The sequence below is a fragment of the Tachysurus fulvidraco genome, chromosome 15, assembly GCF_022655615.1.
Source record: "Tachysurus fulvidraco isolate hzauxx_2018 chromosome 15, HZAU_PFXX_2.0, whole genome shotgun sequence".
Taxonomy (NCBI): Eukaryota; Metazoa; Chordata; class Actinopteri; order Siluriformes; family Bagridae; genus Tachysurus; species Tachysurus fulvidraco.
This window is the reverse complement of record NC_062532.1, coordinates 14,446,986-14,464,269: the sequence shown is the minus strand read 5'-3', so window position 1 is coordinate 14,464,269 and position 17,284 is coordinate 14,446,986. Positions and strand designations below refer to the sequence as shown.

The 17,284-nt window shown below is 40.1% G+C and overlaps 1 protein-coding gene across 2 annotated transcripts; it reads right to left on the bottom strand.

Annotated features, from left to right (window-relative positions):
* Window positions 1-119: 119 nt before the first annotated feature.
* On the bottom strand, window positions 120-17,099 carry LOC113638058 (chymotrypsinogen B-like). Of its 2 annotated transcripts, none has more exons than XM_027139036.2 (6): window positions 17,003-17,099; window positions 15,391-15,411; window positions 1,713-1,884; window positions 1,250-1,506; window positions 662-804; window positions 120-585 (listed from the first exon to the last, which is right to left on the bottom strand). In XM_027139036.2, the coding sequence occupies exons 1-6, from the start codon at window positions 17,061-17,063 to the stop codon at window positions 310-312; spliced, it is 930 nt and encodes a 309-aa protein (XP_026994837.2). In that variant the 5' UTR covers window positions 17,064-17,099; the 3' UTR covers window positions 120-309. The 2 variants fall into 2 exon arrangements, with proteins under 2 accessions (XP_026994837.2, XP_026994836.2); XM_027139035.2 differs by lacking the exons at window positions 15,391-15,411; window positions 17,003-17,099 and adding exons at window positions 1,996-2,016; window positions 5,188-5,571.
* Window positions 17,100-17,284: the final 185 nt, after the last annotated feature.

Genomic DNA, 17,284 nt, shown 5'->3' with positions numbered 1-17,284 from the left:
TGAGTAACGTTGGTTTTGCTTTGTTTCACAGAACTAATATATGCCGTCCTTTGCATGATTGTGCTTGTGTGTCATTTTTGCTTGTTTGTTTATCTACAATCGTATTGTTCTTCCTTTCAGCTATGATAGACACACTTCTTTCCATTAATTGCCTGGGTTACGTATGCATGTGTGGGCGGAGCTATAAATACAGGGGTGGAACCCATTTGGGTTAGGGGCGTGTTTGTTTTGGTGTTTTCAAATGAATTCTGTGTTATGTTAGATTACTTTCTGTGCTTGGTGCTTGTGTCTTTAATTTGGCTAACATCACTAGTAGATGGATAAGGAAGGGAGAATGAAGGGGATGATGGTGAAAGAAAGGAACAGACAGAAGAGATTGAGGGAGATGTAACTGCCAAAGGAGAATGCAACAAATTCTGGTTGATTGTTGCCTGTGTTATTAATCCAGTCTTCGTACTGAGACACTCTGGTATACCCACTGGGTATAGATGGGGAAGCACATCCTCTTCCAGAGGTAAAGCTCACAATCCCACCCTGAATCCAGCTTCCATTAAAATTCACCATTAGTGGACCTCCAGAATCACCCTGCAGGGACAAAAAACTGTTATTTTAATATGTCCTCCTTTACCACACTTAATATGACAGGTTTTAGATTTCCTACCTGGCATATGTCCTGTCCACCCACAGGAGAGATAGCACACATCATACCGTCTGTGATAATAAATGGTGAATATTTTTGTGCACAGTCACTGTTACTGACAATCTGCAACTTCACCTCCTGCAGCTTTTGAGCGAGCTGCAAATCTGTGGAGACCCATTATGAATTTTTACCAACATGTCCATCATAATGAAAGGTGCTGAAAAATCCACACTGATCTGACCAGCTACCAACAATGAAAACACAGACAAAGCTAATCATACTGTAAGCCATCTTTGCCAGCCAATAGAATATTTTTTTTAGCCAACTTACTCTTACTCTTTCAGTGTATATTTTTAAAATTTATTTTTTTTAAATATTATTATCTATGATGTTTCATTAGTAAGATTTGTTTAGAACATTTGAATCCAACATCACACCAGATGGCAAATTTGGCCAATTGGTTTGATATGTGTGGTTTGTTTTTCAGCAACATCTCAATGCAAGGAATGATAGACTTCTTACTGATTTACTGTTTTGCTTTTTTTTTTTCATATAATTGAAATAAATTAAAGAAGAACTTGCTATTATTATTATTATTGAAGAACTTACTATTATTACTGATTCTACCCCATCCTGTGGCCCAGACATTGGTACCACTTGGAAAAGAGCTGTTGCTTGCAGCAAGACTCACTGGACGGAAATAATCATTAAACTGCACTGAAGAGGAGAGCTGGACTAGTGCAATGTCATTGACCAGAGTTTCATCGTTATAGCCTTTATGAATGATCAATTTAATAGCATTTATTGTCTTCATTACAATCCCATTTTCAAGTCGTCGTGAGACTGTGATTTGACGTGCAGTAAAGCTGAAAATGAAAGAAAGTGATACTGAGTGATGTGACTATCCATCCTTTATTTCCCCTTACATTCTATATTTCCAAAATATATTTATTTAAGTATGTTTAATAAAGTTTACATTTATAACACACATTGCACAAATTGAACATACAAATAATTATATTATTATTGCATAGATACAAATTTGACTTTTTTCTCAAGAAAAATTTCTCACGCTATTCCATTCACTTTCAAACAGTGAGCAGCTGTTAAGACCCAGTTCTGATTAATCAGACTGCCACCACAGAGGGTGTTTGCTGACTGAACAATAACCTGCCAAGGCCAGGAACCAAGAGCAGCATTTTGACCACCAACAATCTTGTTGTTCAGAGGAGCCTGACCACAAACTGGGAGAAAAGAAAGAGATCACAGAAACAAACATTACGAGCAACTATTAACAAAAAAAACACAAAAAAGGTGTGCGTGTGTGTGTGTGTGGTGTTTGATTAAGAGCTTACCTCTGAGCTGAGACAGTGAACCTAAAAAAAAGAGAGAGGGGGACACAGAACCCTGAGCTCTATTAAACAATAACGAAGAATAGCTGTGTGAATTTACTTGTAGCTGTTACAGATTACAATGAGAGAAACAAATCCTGCAAGATTTGTAATTACAGTAGATAGGTTTGGGCACTCTTAATAATGAGGATGTTTTTGCTTCAGAAGAAAAGTAAAAGGAAACGATTTTCTATTTTCGGTCTTGTGGAACAAGTTTGGGTTTCGATAAAGAGCTTATACAGTTGTGTGCTTCTAGGATGAGTGTTTGTCAGGACTCAGCCCGGACTTTTGGCCATGTGCTTCTGTTTATGTTCCGTGTCATGTGTCTCCCCGCCCTTTTTTAATGATTCGTCTCTACACACCTGTTCCTCGTGTGTTCATTGTTTTGTCTATATAACCGTGTTACATCCTTTACTCAAGAATTTTTTAAAAGTAGAATTAGTGGCTACACTCTTTTACTCAAGTTAAAGTAAAGAAGTATGAGCTCTGACATGTACTTAAGTAAAAAGTCGCCATTACTACTACCTGGTTAGTGTCATGGTAATTGGATGTCATGTTATATATACGCTTTGTTACGCAAAGGTAATTAGATCAGCAGAGAGAAAAGAGCGAAGATTCATGTTCCTGTACAGTCCATGTGCATATGTGTTTTCCAGTGAGCAGAGATTAAATTCTGTTTAATTTCATCTTAGTTCCCTTTGGTAAAGCAGAGCGAGGTATGTGATGTCGAAATATGTTACGTGTTATAGTTTATTGCAAAGTCCTACGAGCATGTTAGCATGTACATGTTAATCATTGAGTTCCTTTTGTTAATTAATCGTTTCATATTGTCTTCAACCACTTTATCATTTATATTTTATGTTTCTCTGCAAATATGAACTTTATTTATCAGATTTTTTTTGGAAATGAGTCGTATTTATTTGTTATGTTGCTTCTTTGTGTAGTTTCACGGTGCTACGCAAACAAGGGTTTAATGGCACTCTTTGCGAGCAAAATGAAGAAAGAAGCACCCGTCGGAAACTGTGTGTCTCTTTTATGGATACCAATGGGCAGCTACAATATGTATATGAATATTTAATTTTGGAGTGTGCTGATGAATATTTGTGTTCATCAGCCACAAGAGTGTTACAAAAGGCAGGTAGGGTGAGCCAGCGTTCACATTCATCCCAAAGGTGTTCACTAGGGATGAGATCAGAAAACAACCACATATAGCAGGAAAGGTCAGGTGACCCAATACTTTTGGAAATATAATGTATACCAAGTGTATCACCAAGGCCATATCCCAGACTGTAGGGAGATTCCAGCCCTGTCCTTTAAAAGAACTCAAAATTATTGTGATGTTTTACAAATGACAAAATTAATGTTAATTAAATTAAGCACTTCGTATTTTTGGGTTGACACCAGGGGCGGTTCTAGGATTTCATCTTTAGGGGGGTTTAGCCCTAAGTGAGAATTTAAAACAAGAAGAGTTCTATATTATATGACAACTCTGGTAATAAGAATAGTGAAATTTCACTGCTTTTGGTTGCCGTCTTTGCGTCTTTCCGCCGATTAACGTTATAGATAAACGCCTCCAGCTCTGACTGCGCGTGCACGCTGCGCGTACCTGTGCTTTTCTGTTCAAATAAAGCAGACAGCTGAAGACGCACTTTTGAAAGACTACAACACGCGTGTAAAAGCAAAGTAAAAAAAAAAAATTGTTCTTGGAACAAACTGATAAAATAATTTTCTTTCCCATCGACGACATGTTCTGCATTTTAACGTAATTTTTATTGTTTATTTATGAAAGTAAAAATTATACTTATAGTTTTAGGGTGCCTGAGATTACAGACTGAAGCCACCCTAAAAAAGGGCTAGAACCGCCCCTGGTTGACACAATTTGCAACGCATTCGCCAGGAATCCTTTTTGACGCCGATTATTACAAACATCTCCCTCATATATGGCCATGTGTGTTCAGGACTGTCCTCGTTGTTAGTTATTTTAACATCGGTGACTCCCTCTGAATTAACATTAGCCATTCCTTTTGTAGGAGTGCTGCTCATTGTTAGCTCCGCTATCCTTATCTATGTCTGATAGCCAGTAAATAATACAGTACACCAGTCACATGGTGAAAAAGCCGCACAATGATATGATGATAGGCTGGAAACAGCGCTCAATGAGAAGAAATAATGCTAAAAGTAACAAGTCCGTTTTCAAAAATGTAAGAAATAAAAAGTACAGATATTTGTGTAAAAATGTAATGAGTAAAAGTAAAAAGTCTGAAAAATAAATAGTGGAGAAAAGTACTGATACCAGAAAAATGTACTTAAGTACAGTAACGAAGTATTTTTACTCCGTTACTTCCCACCTCTGGTGTTTCCTCATCCATTTGTCCTGTTCCTGTTCTGTTTGTTATTTATTAAACAGTGTTCATTTGACACTATCCTGCGTATGGGTCTGTCTTCCTCCTCCCGGTGTGATAGTTAGAGGATCACATACGTATGCGCATATAGTGTACAGAGTGTTTGTGTAAAGAATATGTGGTCAATGTCTATGCTAAATAAAAAATAGCAAATAGCAATTCAATTGCATAGATATTGTTTAGTTAATCATTTGTAACACATCCTAAAGTCTTTGTCATGGAATAAATTAATGATATTATAGTGAATATGATGAATCACATTTTTCATTCAAATTGCATAGGAAATTAATTTATATAAAAAAACTTACCAATAACATATATACAGAGCAAAAACACTTCAGTTGGCCATGAGCAGGGTTAGTAATTATACGTTACACATTACAACAGCTCCAGGGCAACGATAGAAGAGTAAATAAGTGCTTGCATTTTGGTCTTAGTGTTTAAACAGCACTTTATAATCGTCATTGATAGTCACATTTCAAATTTTTCAGACAAATTCAATTGCTAACTATTTTATTAAGTAATAAACAATTTAACAGTGTAACAGCATTTTTCTCGAGAGTTTCTGCACAGTGAAGTACTGGATTTGATTAGTTTTATTAAGTATAAAAATGTAAATGTAATTTTAATTAGATAATTTCTCATTATAAATTGTATAAATTGTAATGTATATTCTTTGAAGAAAAAAAAACACTCACTCATTAATGTGTATTGTCTTGTTTTAAATATAATATGTACTTCCTTTTACACATACCTGTAGCATTAAAGAATAGAATGCATACAACACACACGACTTTCCACAAAATGATCTTCATGGTGTACCGTTTCCTCTGGATCCTGTTTTCTTGTGTCTCAATGTTTTAGATATTTTTTGTTATTCCAGGCACGTATGAAGCTATTTACTTCCTGTCTAACCGGCAATACATCCTCCCACAATGACACTGAACTATTCTTTTCTTTACGTCTTTAACTCTAAGCAAATCTGACTTGAGATCAGGAGGAAATATTCCAAACAAATAAAACAGATAACTTTATTGGAAAGAAGAGCTTCCTTAGAAGTGAATTCACTGATTTATGTTTGTAGTAAAATTTTATCTGATATATATAACTCTGAATTTCTAGATGTCACCAATTCGGGTTTAATCCCACAGAACTAAAATGTTTTTCTACGTTTGTCACTTACATATGCTGTTAGTTTTCTCTGAACAATCCACTAATGATAATTGGTTATAGAAAGTTCTATTTACATTTTTCCTGGAACAATTCATTAGAAATTTATTTGAGAATTCTTCAAATTTAGGAAATTCATTATATGCTTGACTAGAGTGATTGCAATAAAACTGTGTTCCTTTTTTGAAATAGATTGTACCACCAAAATATTTCTACATCTGGTTATTATCAAATTCATACTTAAGTGGCAAATTTCTCCATCAATACTATTTCATAGCTCCAGTGTGCACATACAGTATTTTCCGCACAATAAGGCGCACCTAAAAGCCTTAAACTTTCTTAAAAATTGGCCGTGCGCCTAATAAACCGGTGCGCCTTGTGTGTGCACTGAGTTCCAAAAAACTGTAAAAATGTTGTGCGACTTTGGTAAGCGCTCCACTTGATTGACTGTCCGAACATTTCCCGCTGACACAGGGACGTAATACATACACTACGTACGCTGGCGGCGATAAACCAATCAGAGGACATTACGTAATACGTACAGTATGTACGCTTACCTTCGCCACGCCTCCGGTAGGTATACTACCGGTATGTTGAAAAAAAATTTGTTTCTTCCTAAGTATTATGCGCTCCACACTCCAGTCCAGTAGCGGTAAATGCACCTTAAGTTGGTTTGCCATCTGCCAATAAAAATAAGATGCTTACAAGGCACAATTCAAACTACAGGCTATCAGTTACGTGGTTGTAAATGGGAATAGAGCAGCTGCAAAAGAATTCAACATCAATGAATCTATGGTTCGGAAGTGGAGGAAGCAAGAAAATGAACTGTGCCAAGTTAAGAAAACACAGTAGATAAGGACTTTGATGGATTTGTGGGAGAAGATTGGTTAAAAAATAATGTGTGTTGTTAAATAGTAGAATAAAGTTCAACTAAACTCACTGTTTTGCTTCCGTTACCTTTTTTGTAGACCGTATGTTTTAGCATGCGCCTTATAATACAGTGCGCCTTATGTATGGGTTAAGTACGGAAATAGACCCCGTAATTGAGACTGCGCCTTATAATCCGGTGCGCCTTATGGTGCGGAAAATACTGTAAATTAAACTAGCTACACATTCATGTATGGTACTATATACCACAGTCAGTCAGCCTTCTGTTCTTGAAATGTTCTCTCTGGGTTTTGTGCAGATTTCATGTCATTCTTGTGAATGAATAAAATCTTGGATCTTAGGAATGAGGACCACTCTGTATGTTTGCCATGTTGGTATGCTCTAAGTTTAGTTTACTGGTGTGTCTTAAGCACCAGTTTGTCACAGCTGATTTACAAACTTAGGAAATATAACTGAGCAGAAACCCCAGGTTGTGCAACAGTCACTCCAGAGTTGTCCAGGAGAGTTCGCCCAGGACTACATTTACAACCTGAGCACTAGCACATACACAATTTCCTACAGCAACCAAAAGATGGTCCCACAATCTCTTAGGGTACAATGATGTCAATGTCAATGATATCAAATCTATTCTCTATTCTGGCACCTTGATGTCGGAATGAAATTTCCCTAGATGTCTGGACAGCCAGACACTCAAACAACGTCTAAAACATCTAAAGACCTACCCCTTCTTGAAATTCTTAAATTAACACTTGTGTTGTCTGTGTGCTTTTCCTGATTTATTGTGTAACGGGGTCCTACTAATGTGTAAAACTATAAATTGTCACAGTATAAAAAACTTGTGAAATCACTGAGGATGCTTTTGGACCAGAATCAGAATATGAAGAGAGTCTCACTGTTGCAAAGGTAAGTAATAAGCATAATAGCATAATCTAGAAATAGTCAGTAATCAATAAATCATGGAATAAACTAAAATAAAGATAAAGAGAGATAGCCAATAGGGAAAAACTTGGGAAAAAGAAGGGTCAAAAACTCAAAGGGAAAAAAATAGTTTGATCCTAACAGTTTGGCAGATTTCTCACTCTTTTCTCTGTTTTCAGGTACGAGGTTTTGGGATGGCTCGGCAGTCCAAACTGGACGATGAATACTCGGCAAGGACACGATTTAGAAACAACAGTCTCCAGCAAAGGCACAAAAAAAAGAGCCAGCTTTGTTACAAATATCACTATATAAATACATTAAAGGAAAAGTATAACTCAAAACAAAATTGAAATAGTTTCTCTTCAGAAAAAAACGCTGATTTAATCTCTGCATCTGTCTCGTCCAAGTTCAGTCTCGTTCTGCCTGCTAATGCGCTAACTTTTCTCAGGGGGCGGAGCTAACCTTTCACCTCACTACTCAACTTTAGCGATTTCCTTTTTCTAAATTTATTATATATTAACTTCAATCTGCATTTTCATTTAAATAATAGATATATTAATAAAAATAAAATAAAAATCTTTATTTATTACTAGTGATCTTGTTAGTGACCTGGGTTACACACTCCTCTCTTGAATGCATGCAGGTCCCTCTGCATCAGAGGTTGAACAGTCACAATAGTTCCAGGTTCCCTTCCAGCGAATTAGTGAACGCTGTACTCAGGCTTGACAACAAAGACTGGATCACCATACTAAGAGGATTTCCCAACTGGGGATAGTGAAGTCTTTTCAGAGGTTCATGGGGTCTTTGGGTACGTCTTAGTTCTCCTACAGGTTCAGTTTCTTTATTCTGATCCATTTCAAGAATTCCAGAAATAACAGAAATTTTATCCCCTCCATATTTCCCATTTGAATTTTTAGCTGACTTATGATCACCAGCAAATTCCTCTTGATCACTTTCTCTTTCAACAGCTTGATAATTTTCTCTGTCAATTTCTCCTCCAGATTCATCTTCTAGATCCTTACCAACAACTACAACAGGTAAGTTTACAGGTTTTCCACTTCTGGTAGAAACAACAGGATTTGTATCTGACAAAATCCTACTTTCATTTTCCAGTGTTCTTTTAGGAACAGGGTACTCAGACAGATCCTCATCAGATTCTGAATACTTACTTTGGATTACAAATTCTTTAGGTTCTTGTGCAGAACTAGCCCTGGTTCTGGGTTTTCGAGGTACTTCTTTGGTGAGAATCTCTTCAGATCTGTCTGTCTGCAAGAATCCACATGGCAGAAACAAATCTCGGTGTAACGTTCAAAGGGGTCCCTCCTTTCCTTCAGGTTTGACCGTATAAACAGATAAGTTACCAGCCTTCTTAGTTACAATGTACACGGGTTCCCATTTATCTGCTAGCTTGTGCTTTTCCCTTATTCTGACATTTCTTACAAGTACACTGTCACCCAAATCCAAAACAGAGGCAACAATACGTTTATCGTTCCTTTTCTTGTTACATGCTGCTACTTTAGAAGCGTTTCCTATTGCCACTTTGTAACTCTCCTCCAGTCGGTTCTTGAGGTTTTGCACGTACTTTGAATCTGATTCAGGCTGACAGCTAGCCCAAAAGCCAAATCAACTGGTAGTCTGGGTTGTCTCCCCAACATCAGTTCGTAGGGCGAGAATCCAGTCACATCGTTCCTCGTGCAGTTGTATGCATGCACTAGATGTTTGATGAAATCCTTCCAGTGTTATTTCTCCTTAGTGCTCAAGGTTCCCAGCATCTGCAGAAGGGTCCGGTTGAACCTTTCCACCGGATTACCTCTTGGATGGTATGAGGTAGTCCTTATATTGGATATTCCTGACACTTTACACAGCTCTTTTATGGTGTGGGACTCAAAGTGGGGACCTTGGTCCCTATGGAGTTTTTCTGGAAACCCATAATGTACCAGGAACTTGGCCCACAGACTCTTGGCTACAGTCTGGGCTCTTGGATTTCTTGTTGGTACAGCTACAGCATACTTTGTGAAATGGTCTGTTATCACCAGTATGTCCTTGGTGTTACTTCGGTCTGGCTCAATTGATAGGAAATCCATGCAAACTAACTCCAACGGTCTGCTGGTTTTTATGGTCACTAATGGAGCAGCTTTTTCTGGTTGAGTTTTCTGTCTGACACATCGCTCACAGGTTTTTACTTTTTGTTCTACTGCCAAAGACATCGAACTAGATCAAGAGTTCGTTCAATGCCCAAGTGACCCATTTCGTTGTGCAGTTCCTTCATGACGAGATCACGGAGATCAGCAGGTAGTACTAATTGATATGACTCGCTTCCTTGCTCTTGCCTCTTCCTTAACAACACTCCATTTCTCAGCTCTAAGCGATTTCACTCCTTGAACCACAAACTTAATTCAAGAGGCAGGGTCTTAGAACAGGGCTTTTCATTGGATTCCAGCTGCTTGACAACTATTCCGATTTCTGGATCAGCTCTCTGCCTTTTCCTTAAGTCTTTTTCAGAGAAGTGGGAAAGTTCTCCAGCCCGGAAAATGTCTTTCTGCTAGAACGCTAGAGGTAGGGCATCCGCTCCAACTGCAAGAGATTCACTGGTTGGTACAAGGAAGTAGAGTTGTCACATTGCTGACAAACTTGATGGCGGTCCTAGATAGCTTTTATTGCTTCTGATGAAACATTTGCTTGTGGGGTTTCTGTCAAGTGATGGTAAGCAAATTTCCTGATTCTTTCCCTCTCTTTCCTCGTTTCCAGATCATCAGGAACTTCCTCTTGTGGACATCTCGACAACCCATCCGCATTCCTGATTTCTACTTCCAGCCCGGTATTGGAAAAGTCGACAGACTTGACAACCACCTGTAGCTGGTAGCATCCAGTTTTGCAGATGTTAAGATATATGTCAGCGAGTTACTATCAGTTACCACAGTGAAGTCAGCTCCATACAAGTAGTCATTGAATTTTGCAGTAACGGCCCACTTCAATGCCAAAAATTCTAACTTGTGGGCTGGGTACTTTGCTTCACTCCTGGTAAGTCCCCGGCTTGCAAAAGCAATGACTCTCATCTGTCCATCTTGCTCTTGATACAGTGCTGAACCAATGCCGCTGGTACTGGCATCAGTGTGCAACACATATGGCAGCTTAGGGTTAGCAAATCCTAAGACTGGAGCAGATGTAAGTTTTGCAATGACCGTTGACACTCTTTGGACCATCGTTCTCCAAAGTGTTCCTTTGGGTCATAGTACTGCTTGGACTTAACCATCTTTTTTCTGCGATCCTTTTGCAATGGAGGATATCCAACCGTAAGATCATTATGAGGTTTTATGATCTTAGAATAATCCTGTACGAACCTCCTATAATAACCTAAAAATCCAAGGAATGATCTCAACCCTCTGGGGTCTAAAGGCGCGCTGGCGCATCTTTGGCTCATTTTTTCCTCTTCAATGTGAAATCCACTTAAAATACTCCGTCATTCATAATCACACAGATACATGTAATACATCATTCGAAACTGTGAAGTGTCTACTTTTATTTGACTGCCTTCATAATAACAACAAAATGCTGTGCTTTTGGCAAATAAAGAAAATAACCAGGGTGTGCATTCAGACATCTCTGTCTCCTTGACCATCTTCCTGAAACATGTTACAAACATGAACTGATAACTCCGAAAATACTTATCACACGAACATGATATGTCTAATGAAAAGCCTGAAATGTCTACTTTTAAATGAGGTCATTAAAATCGAAAGCAAATATTGTCTTTTTGTGTAATCTGTATGTAAGTAAAGAGAGGTACAGTTTTTCTGGCCCGACCTCATTAGCGCTAATGTGATCCCACCTACTGTGTGCGCACCATTCATATGGAAATTACCTGACGCGGGCTATGCAAACAAGATCAATGCCCCCAAACAATGCTATAAGAAGCACCAACTTTTAACAGATTCCATTAAAGATTAAAAAAGATTCCATTAAAGATTTTAACAGAGCCATATTGTATTGGTCATATACAATATTGTTACTTGTATACATATGCTTACTTTATTATTTATTTTAAGCATCTGTCTTGTACTGTAGTAGTGTCTGTTTGCTCCGTCTCTTGTCTGGCACTGGTTGTACACATGCACTTTATGTGGATTTTAGGATTTTTTTAGTACTTATCTCTTGTCTGGCACTGTTTGCACTAGTTAAATATTCTAAATAAACTACAAACACAAAATATACACATTTATTTTGTCTTCACATTCTTTCTTGTAACTCCTCTCTCAGTCACACACTTACCTGAAAGGCTCATTATGCAGCTCATTATGCGGGCCTTTGTCTTCTCAGGTGTGAATTACATTAATATCTATGATACTTGATGCCTACTCGCATATGCCCTTTACAAACAAAAAGTGTCTTAGAAAATTTAAATCAATATATTGTTTTCTGTGAGCGAGTAAACAAGATGATTTTCACATAATTTTGAAGCAAAATCACTAGGATAGAAGATCCGGTTCTCAAAAGTCCTGTGAACCAATGTTCTGTATATGTTTTATGGCCTTATTCAAGTGATTTATAATGTTTCATTTTTCACTAACTATGCATAAACATTTGTGCTTTTTTCAATTGCTTATGAAGATATAAATGGCTAAAGTCTAATATCGCTGTAATCAGCGATATTAGACTTTAGCCATTTATATCTTCATAAGCAATTGAAAAAAGCACAAATGTCAGGGTATGACAAAACTTCTCCAGGCCCAAAAATACCCTTAGACTCCAGAGGGTTAACTCCTTTAGATTCTTAGGTCTTGGCCAGGTTTTGAGGGCTTCTACTTTTGAAGGGTCGGTTTCCACTCCATTTTGGTATACAATGTGGCCCAAATATCTCACAGATGTTTGACAGAACTTTTCTGGTGAAAGCTTCAATCCAAACTCTGAGTCTTTTACGGTGTTTTCACATATAGTTCGTTTTAAAAGAACCAAACCCAGTTCACTTAAAGTGAAGCAATATACAATATAGTGGACTCAAAAGAGAACCCAGTTCTCTTTTTGGTCCTCTTTAGTATTGAAGTGATCTCAGACCCTTCGTGTTCACACCTCAACTTCATAAGAACTCAGAACTCTGTGCAGAAATGGTTTTTGGGTATTTGGTCTATTTTTAATATCTTAACAATATAATAGTAAAATATAATATATGTTTATATATATGATAACAATAAGTATATATATATATTATATTATATAATATTATATAATAAATAATAAGGTGGCGGTTCAAGAATATGTTATACACAATAACATATATATAGTATTTGTTGAGAATATTGGTTATAGGAATGCCATCCTCTTTCCAAATTTCAATAAGTGCACAGCTGTCTTCATAAGACCACACGATTTACACGGTTTTCAGCAGTCACAGTGACGGAACACGGCTGCAGGTATGGCAAGCCTCCAAGGACCATTTGGAGAAACGAAACGCAAAGCGGACCGGGACCTCATTGCTTTCACATGTCACACACAAATCGAACCACAAATGAACCCACACATAATCCAAGATGGCGGCGCGGCAGTAGCACGCAGCGGCCTCTCCGGATTCAATACGGTGCTATTTACGTTTTTAAAGTTTTTAGCCCGACCATTGCTTCTACATGGATGCCAGAGACAGCGGTGTTCATGTATACAAACACTAGGACCTAATAAAGTACATAAATCGTGTAACAACCAACCTGCACGATGATGTACTGGTTAGGCTTCGTGATCTCGGCTTGCTGCGGAGACCAGGCCTCCAGTCCCCGGTGCGCCTGATACCAGAGACCAGGAGAGGGGACGCTGAAAGCGGTGTACGAGGAAGCGGAAGCGCGGTAAGCGAGCAGGCGTTCGTGCTAGGCTAAAAACAAACCCTAACCGGCAGGCTCTACCGTCCATTCTACTATCGAACGTTTGCTCCCTGGACAATAAACTGGACTACATCCGACTCGAACGCTCTACACTGAGAGAGGTTAGAAACTGCTGCGTTTTTGTTTTCATGGAGACGTGGCTCAGCGACAGAGTTCCGGACGCCACCATTCAGCTGGACGGGGTAACTTCATTTAGAGCCGACAAAAATGCAGCTCTTTGCGGTAAGACTCGCGGTGGTGGTGTGTGTGTGTTTATATCAACACGGAATGGTGCAAGAACTCTGTGCATGTTTCTACTTACTGCTCATTGTCAGTGGAGTTTATGACTGTTAGATGCAGACCATTTTATTTACCATGGGAATTTACTACTGTTTACATTGTCGGCGTTTACATTCCTCCTAGCGCTAATGCTAAAGAGGCGCTAAGTGAGCTATACGGAGCTATTAGCGACCTAAAGAATGTTCACCCCGACGGACTTTTTATCATCGCCGGAGATTTTAACCATGAAAATCTTAAGTCGGTGCTCCCTAAATTCCATCAGCATGTGGACTTTGCTACGAGAGGTGAAAACACGCTGGATCTTGTTTACACAAACATTCCCAGCGCGTACCGTGCGGAGCCCCGCCCCCACCTTGGCTACTCAGACCACATCACTGTTATGCTAATTCCAGCATACAGACCACTCGTCAGATGCTCAAAACCGGTTCTGAAGCAGGTGAAAACCTGGCCAGCAGGAGCCACCTCTGCTCTTCAGGACTGCTTTAAGTGCACTGACTGGAATATCTTCAGGGAGGCTGCAACCAACGGCGACTCCGTCGACTTGGAGGAGTAAACGTCAGCAGTGACCAGTTACATCGGCAAGTGCATTGATGACATGACCGTCTCCAAGACCATCACTACATGCCCCAACCAGAAGCCGTCGATGACTGCTAATGTGCGTGCTCTGTTGAGGTCTAGGGACCTAGCCTTCAGAACAGGGGACAGGGTGGCCCTAAGAACAGCAAGGGCCAAACTGTCCCGAGCCATCAGAGAGGCAAAGCGTGCACAGACAATCCACAGCCACTTCCAGGACAGCGTAGACACCCGGCGCATGTGGCAGGGCATACAGGCGATCACAAACTACAAGACAGCTTCACCTGCTTGTGATAGCGACGCCTCCCTCCCAGACACGTTGAACGAGTTCTACGCTCGGTTCGAGGTACAGAACAACGTTACGCCAAGGAAGACCATCCCTTGTCCCGACGACCAGGTACTCTGTCTATCCATGGCTGACGTGAGGAGATCTCTATGCAGAGTTAACCCACGGAAGGCTGCTGGACCAGATCATAGCAGGGTGCTCAGAGAATGTGCGGAACAGCTAGCGGATGTCTTTACGGATTTCCCTGAGCAGCGCCGTTGTTCCTACATGCCTCAAAACTACCACCATCGTTCCTGTCCCAAAGATGTCTACAAGCCTCAATGACTATCGTCCTGTTGCACTCACACCCATAGTTATGAAGTGAACTTTGAACAAATGTTTTAAACTCATGGTATCTTAAGTATGTAACCTAGTGAACCAGCATTAATGTATTCAAAAACATTAATGTTGTCTCATTTCACTATGTACTGCAACAGCTATATATGGTTGAAATGACAATAAAAGCTTCTTGACTTGACTTGACTTGAACAAAGAGCAGCAGTTTGACCACCAACAATCTTGTTGTTCAAAAGAACCTGACCACAAACTGGGAGAAAAGAAAGAGATCACAGAAACAAACATTACAAAAGTGAAGTGACATACAGCTAAGTACGGTGACCCATACTCAGAATTCATTCTCTGTATTTGACCCATCCAAAGTGCACACACACAGCAGTGAACACACACACACCGTGAACACACACCCGGAGCAGTGGGCAGCCATTTGTTATGCCGTGGTGCCCGGGGAGTAGTTGGGGGGTTCGTTGCCTTGCTCAATGGCACCTCAGTCGTGGCTGGCCCGAGACTCGAACCCACAACCATAGGATTACGAGTCGGACTCTCTAACCATTAGGCCACGACTTGCCCATTATGAGCAACTACTAACAAAAAAACACAAAAAAGGTGTGTGTGTGTGTGTGTTTGATTAAGAGCTTACCTCTGAGCTGAGACAGTGAACCTAAAAAAGAGAGACACAGAATTCTGAGCTCTATTAAAGAATAACGAAGAATAGACTTTTGGCCATGTGCGTTCGTATTTGTTTGTGTCATGTGATTGCCCCACCTTCGTCTACTCCTCCCGGTCATCACACCTGTTCCCCATTGTGTGTGATTGTCCTTTGGTGTATAAATGTGTGCTGCATTGCCAATGGCAGCGCGGATTCATTAAGATATATTTATTATGTACGTTAGTTCCCCGTGTCGTGTGGATTATGTTTTGTTTCCCTTATGTATTAAACCCCTTTGAAGCTATCCTGCGTAAGGGTCTGTCTCCAATCCTCCTCCGTCCGGGGTCTGACAGAATGAATCCGCCGCATTGACCTAGCAGACCTAGCAGGATAGCTTCCAGCTCGGACCGGCCTTTTTTTCCCCTTTTCCCCCTGGACTGTTCCACCAGTCCTTCTTGCCCTTTTTCCGTTGACATCGCTCCGCATTTCTCCGGTGAGGGACGCCGCTACGTTTCTGGGTCAACCAAGGAGGTCGCCTCACTACATTTTCACTATGTCACCATCCTAGTGGGGTCCTTTTTTATTTTTTTGTGGTACCCTGCGGCATCGCCCTGCCTTTCTTAGGTGAAGGACGCCGCTCCGTTTCCGGTTTCTCGGAGGAGGACGTCGCTTCACAACTTCCGCAGAGGGTGCTGCAGGCCCGAAGCGGGGGCTCTTTCCCGCCCTCCCGCCCTATTCCTCAGCTCGCCGAGGCACGGGTTTTGGCTGCGGTGCGTCAGGGGATGCTGCTCGGCTCTTCAGCTCGGCGGTGGACGTTGCTCGGCCCTTCAGCTCGGTTGTGGATTTCACTCAGCCCTTCAGCTCGGATGCGGAAGTCGCCTCGGCCCTTCAGCTCGGCTGTAGACGTCGCTCGACCCTTTCCGGCTGCGCCGCCGTGTGCCCTGCTCCCCCCACCTGCCTCGCTGTGTGCCTTGGCTCCCCTCGCCTACCTCGCCGTGGTCCTTGCTCCAGCGGGGATCAGCCAGGGATTCTGTCAGGGATCAGCGGGGATCTGTCAGGGAACCATGTGTGTTTGTGTTTGTTTGTGTTACGTGATTGCCCCGCCTTCGTCTACTCCTCCTGGTCATCACACCTGTTCCCCATTGTGTGTGATTGTCCTTTGGTGTATAAATGTGTGCCGTGTTGCCGATGGCAGCGCAGATTCATTAAGATATATTTATTATGTATGTTAGTTCCCCGTGTCGTGTGGATTATGTTTTGTTTCCCTTAAGTATTAAACCCCTTTCATTTGAAGCTATCCTGCGTATGGGTCTGTCTCCAATCCTCCTCCGTCCGGGGTCTGACAATGAGCAGGGTTAGTAATTATTCTTTACAGATTCAAAATGCACTTACTTATTGTTTAATAAACAATTTAACAGTGTAACAGCATTTTTCTATGCAAATAGAAAACTATTTACAAGTATACAAATGTAAATGCAAATTTAATTAGATGATTCCTCATTATAAATTGTATAAAACGTAATGTATATTCTTTGAAAAAAAAAGACTTATTATTCTGTATTGTCTTGCTTTAAATATAATATGTACTTCCTTTTACACATACCTGTAGCATTAAGGAATAGAATGCATACAACACACACGACTTTCCACAAAATGATCTTCATGGTGTACCGTTTCCTCTGGCTCCTGTTGTCCTGGGTGTCCTGTGTGTTTTAGATATTTTTTTCTTTATTCCCTTCCTTTACTTTTTTAATTCAAAATTACTAAGTGAAAGCAAAACTGACTTGAGATCAGGAGGAAATATACCAAACAAATAAAAAAACATTTATCTTTATTGGAAAGGAGAGCTTACTTAGAACTCGATTCACTGATTTATGTTTGTAGT

Excerpts from the sequence above, each read along its gene's own strand:
- LOC113638058 (XM_027139036.2), bottom strand. The coding sequence starts at position 17,063 with ATGAAGATCATTTTGTGGAAAGTCGTGTGTGTTGTATGCATTCTATTC. Across the intron at positions 1,885-15,390 it reads TTCACTGTCTCAGCTCAGAG|TTTGTGGTCAGGCTCCTCTG; the intron begins GTAAGCTCTTAA and ends CTTTTCTCCCAG. Across the intron at positions 586-661 it reads GTGGACAGGACATATGCCAG|GGTGATTCTGGAGGTCCACT; the intron begins GTAGGAAATCTA and ends TTGTCCCTGCAG.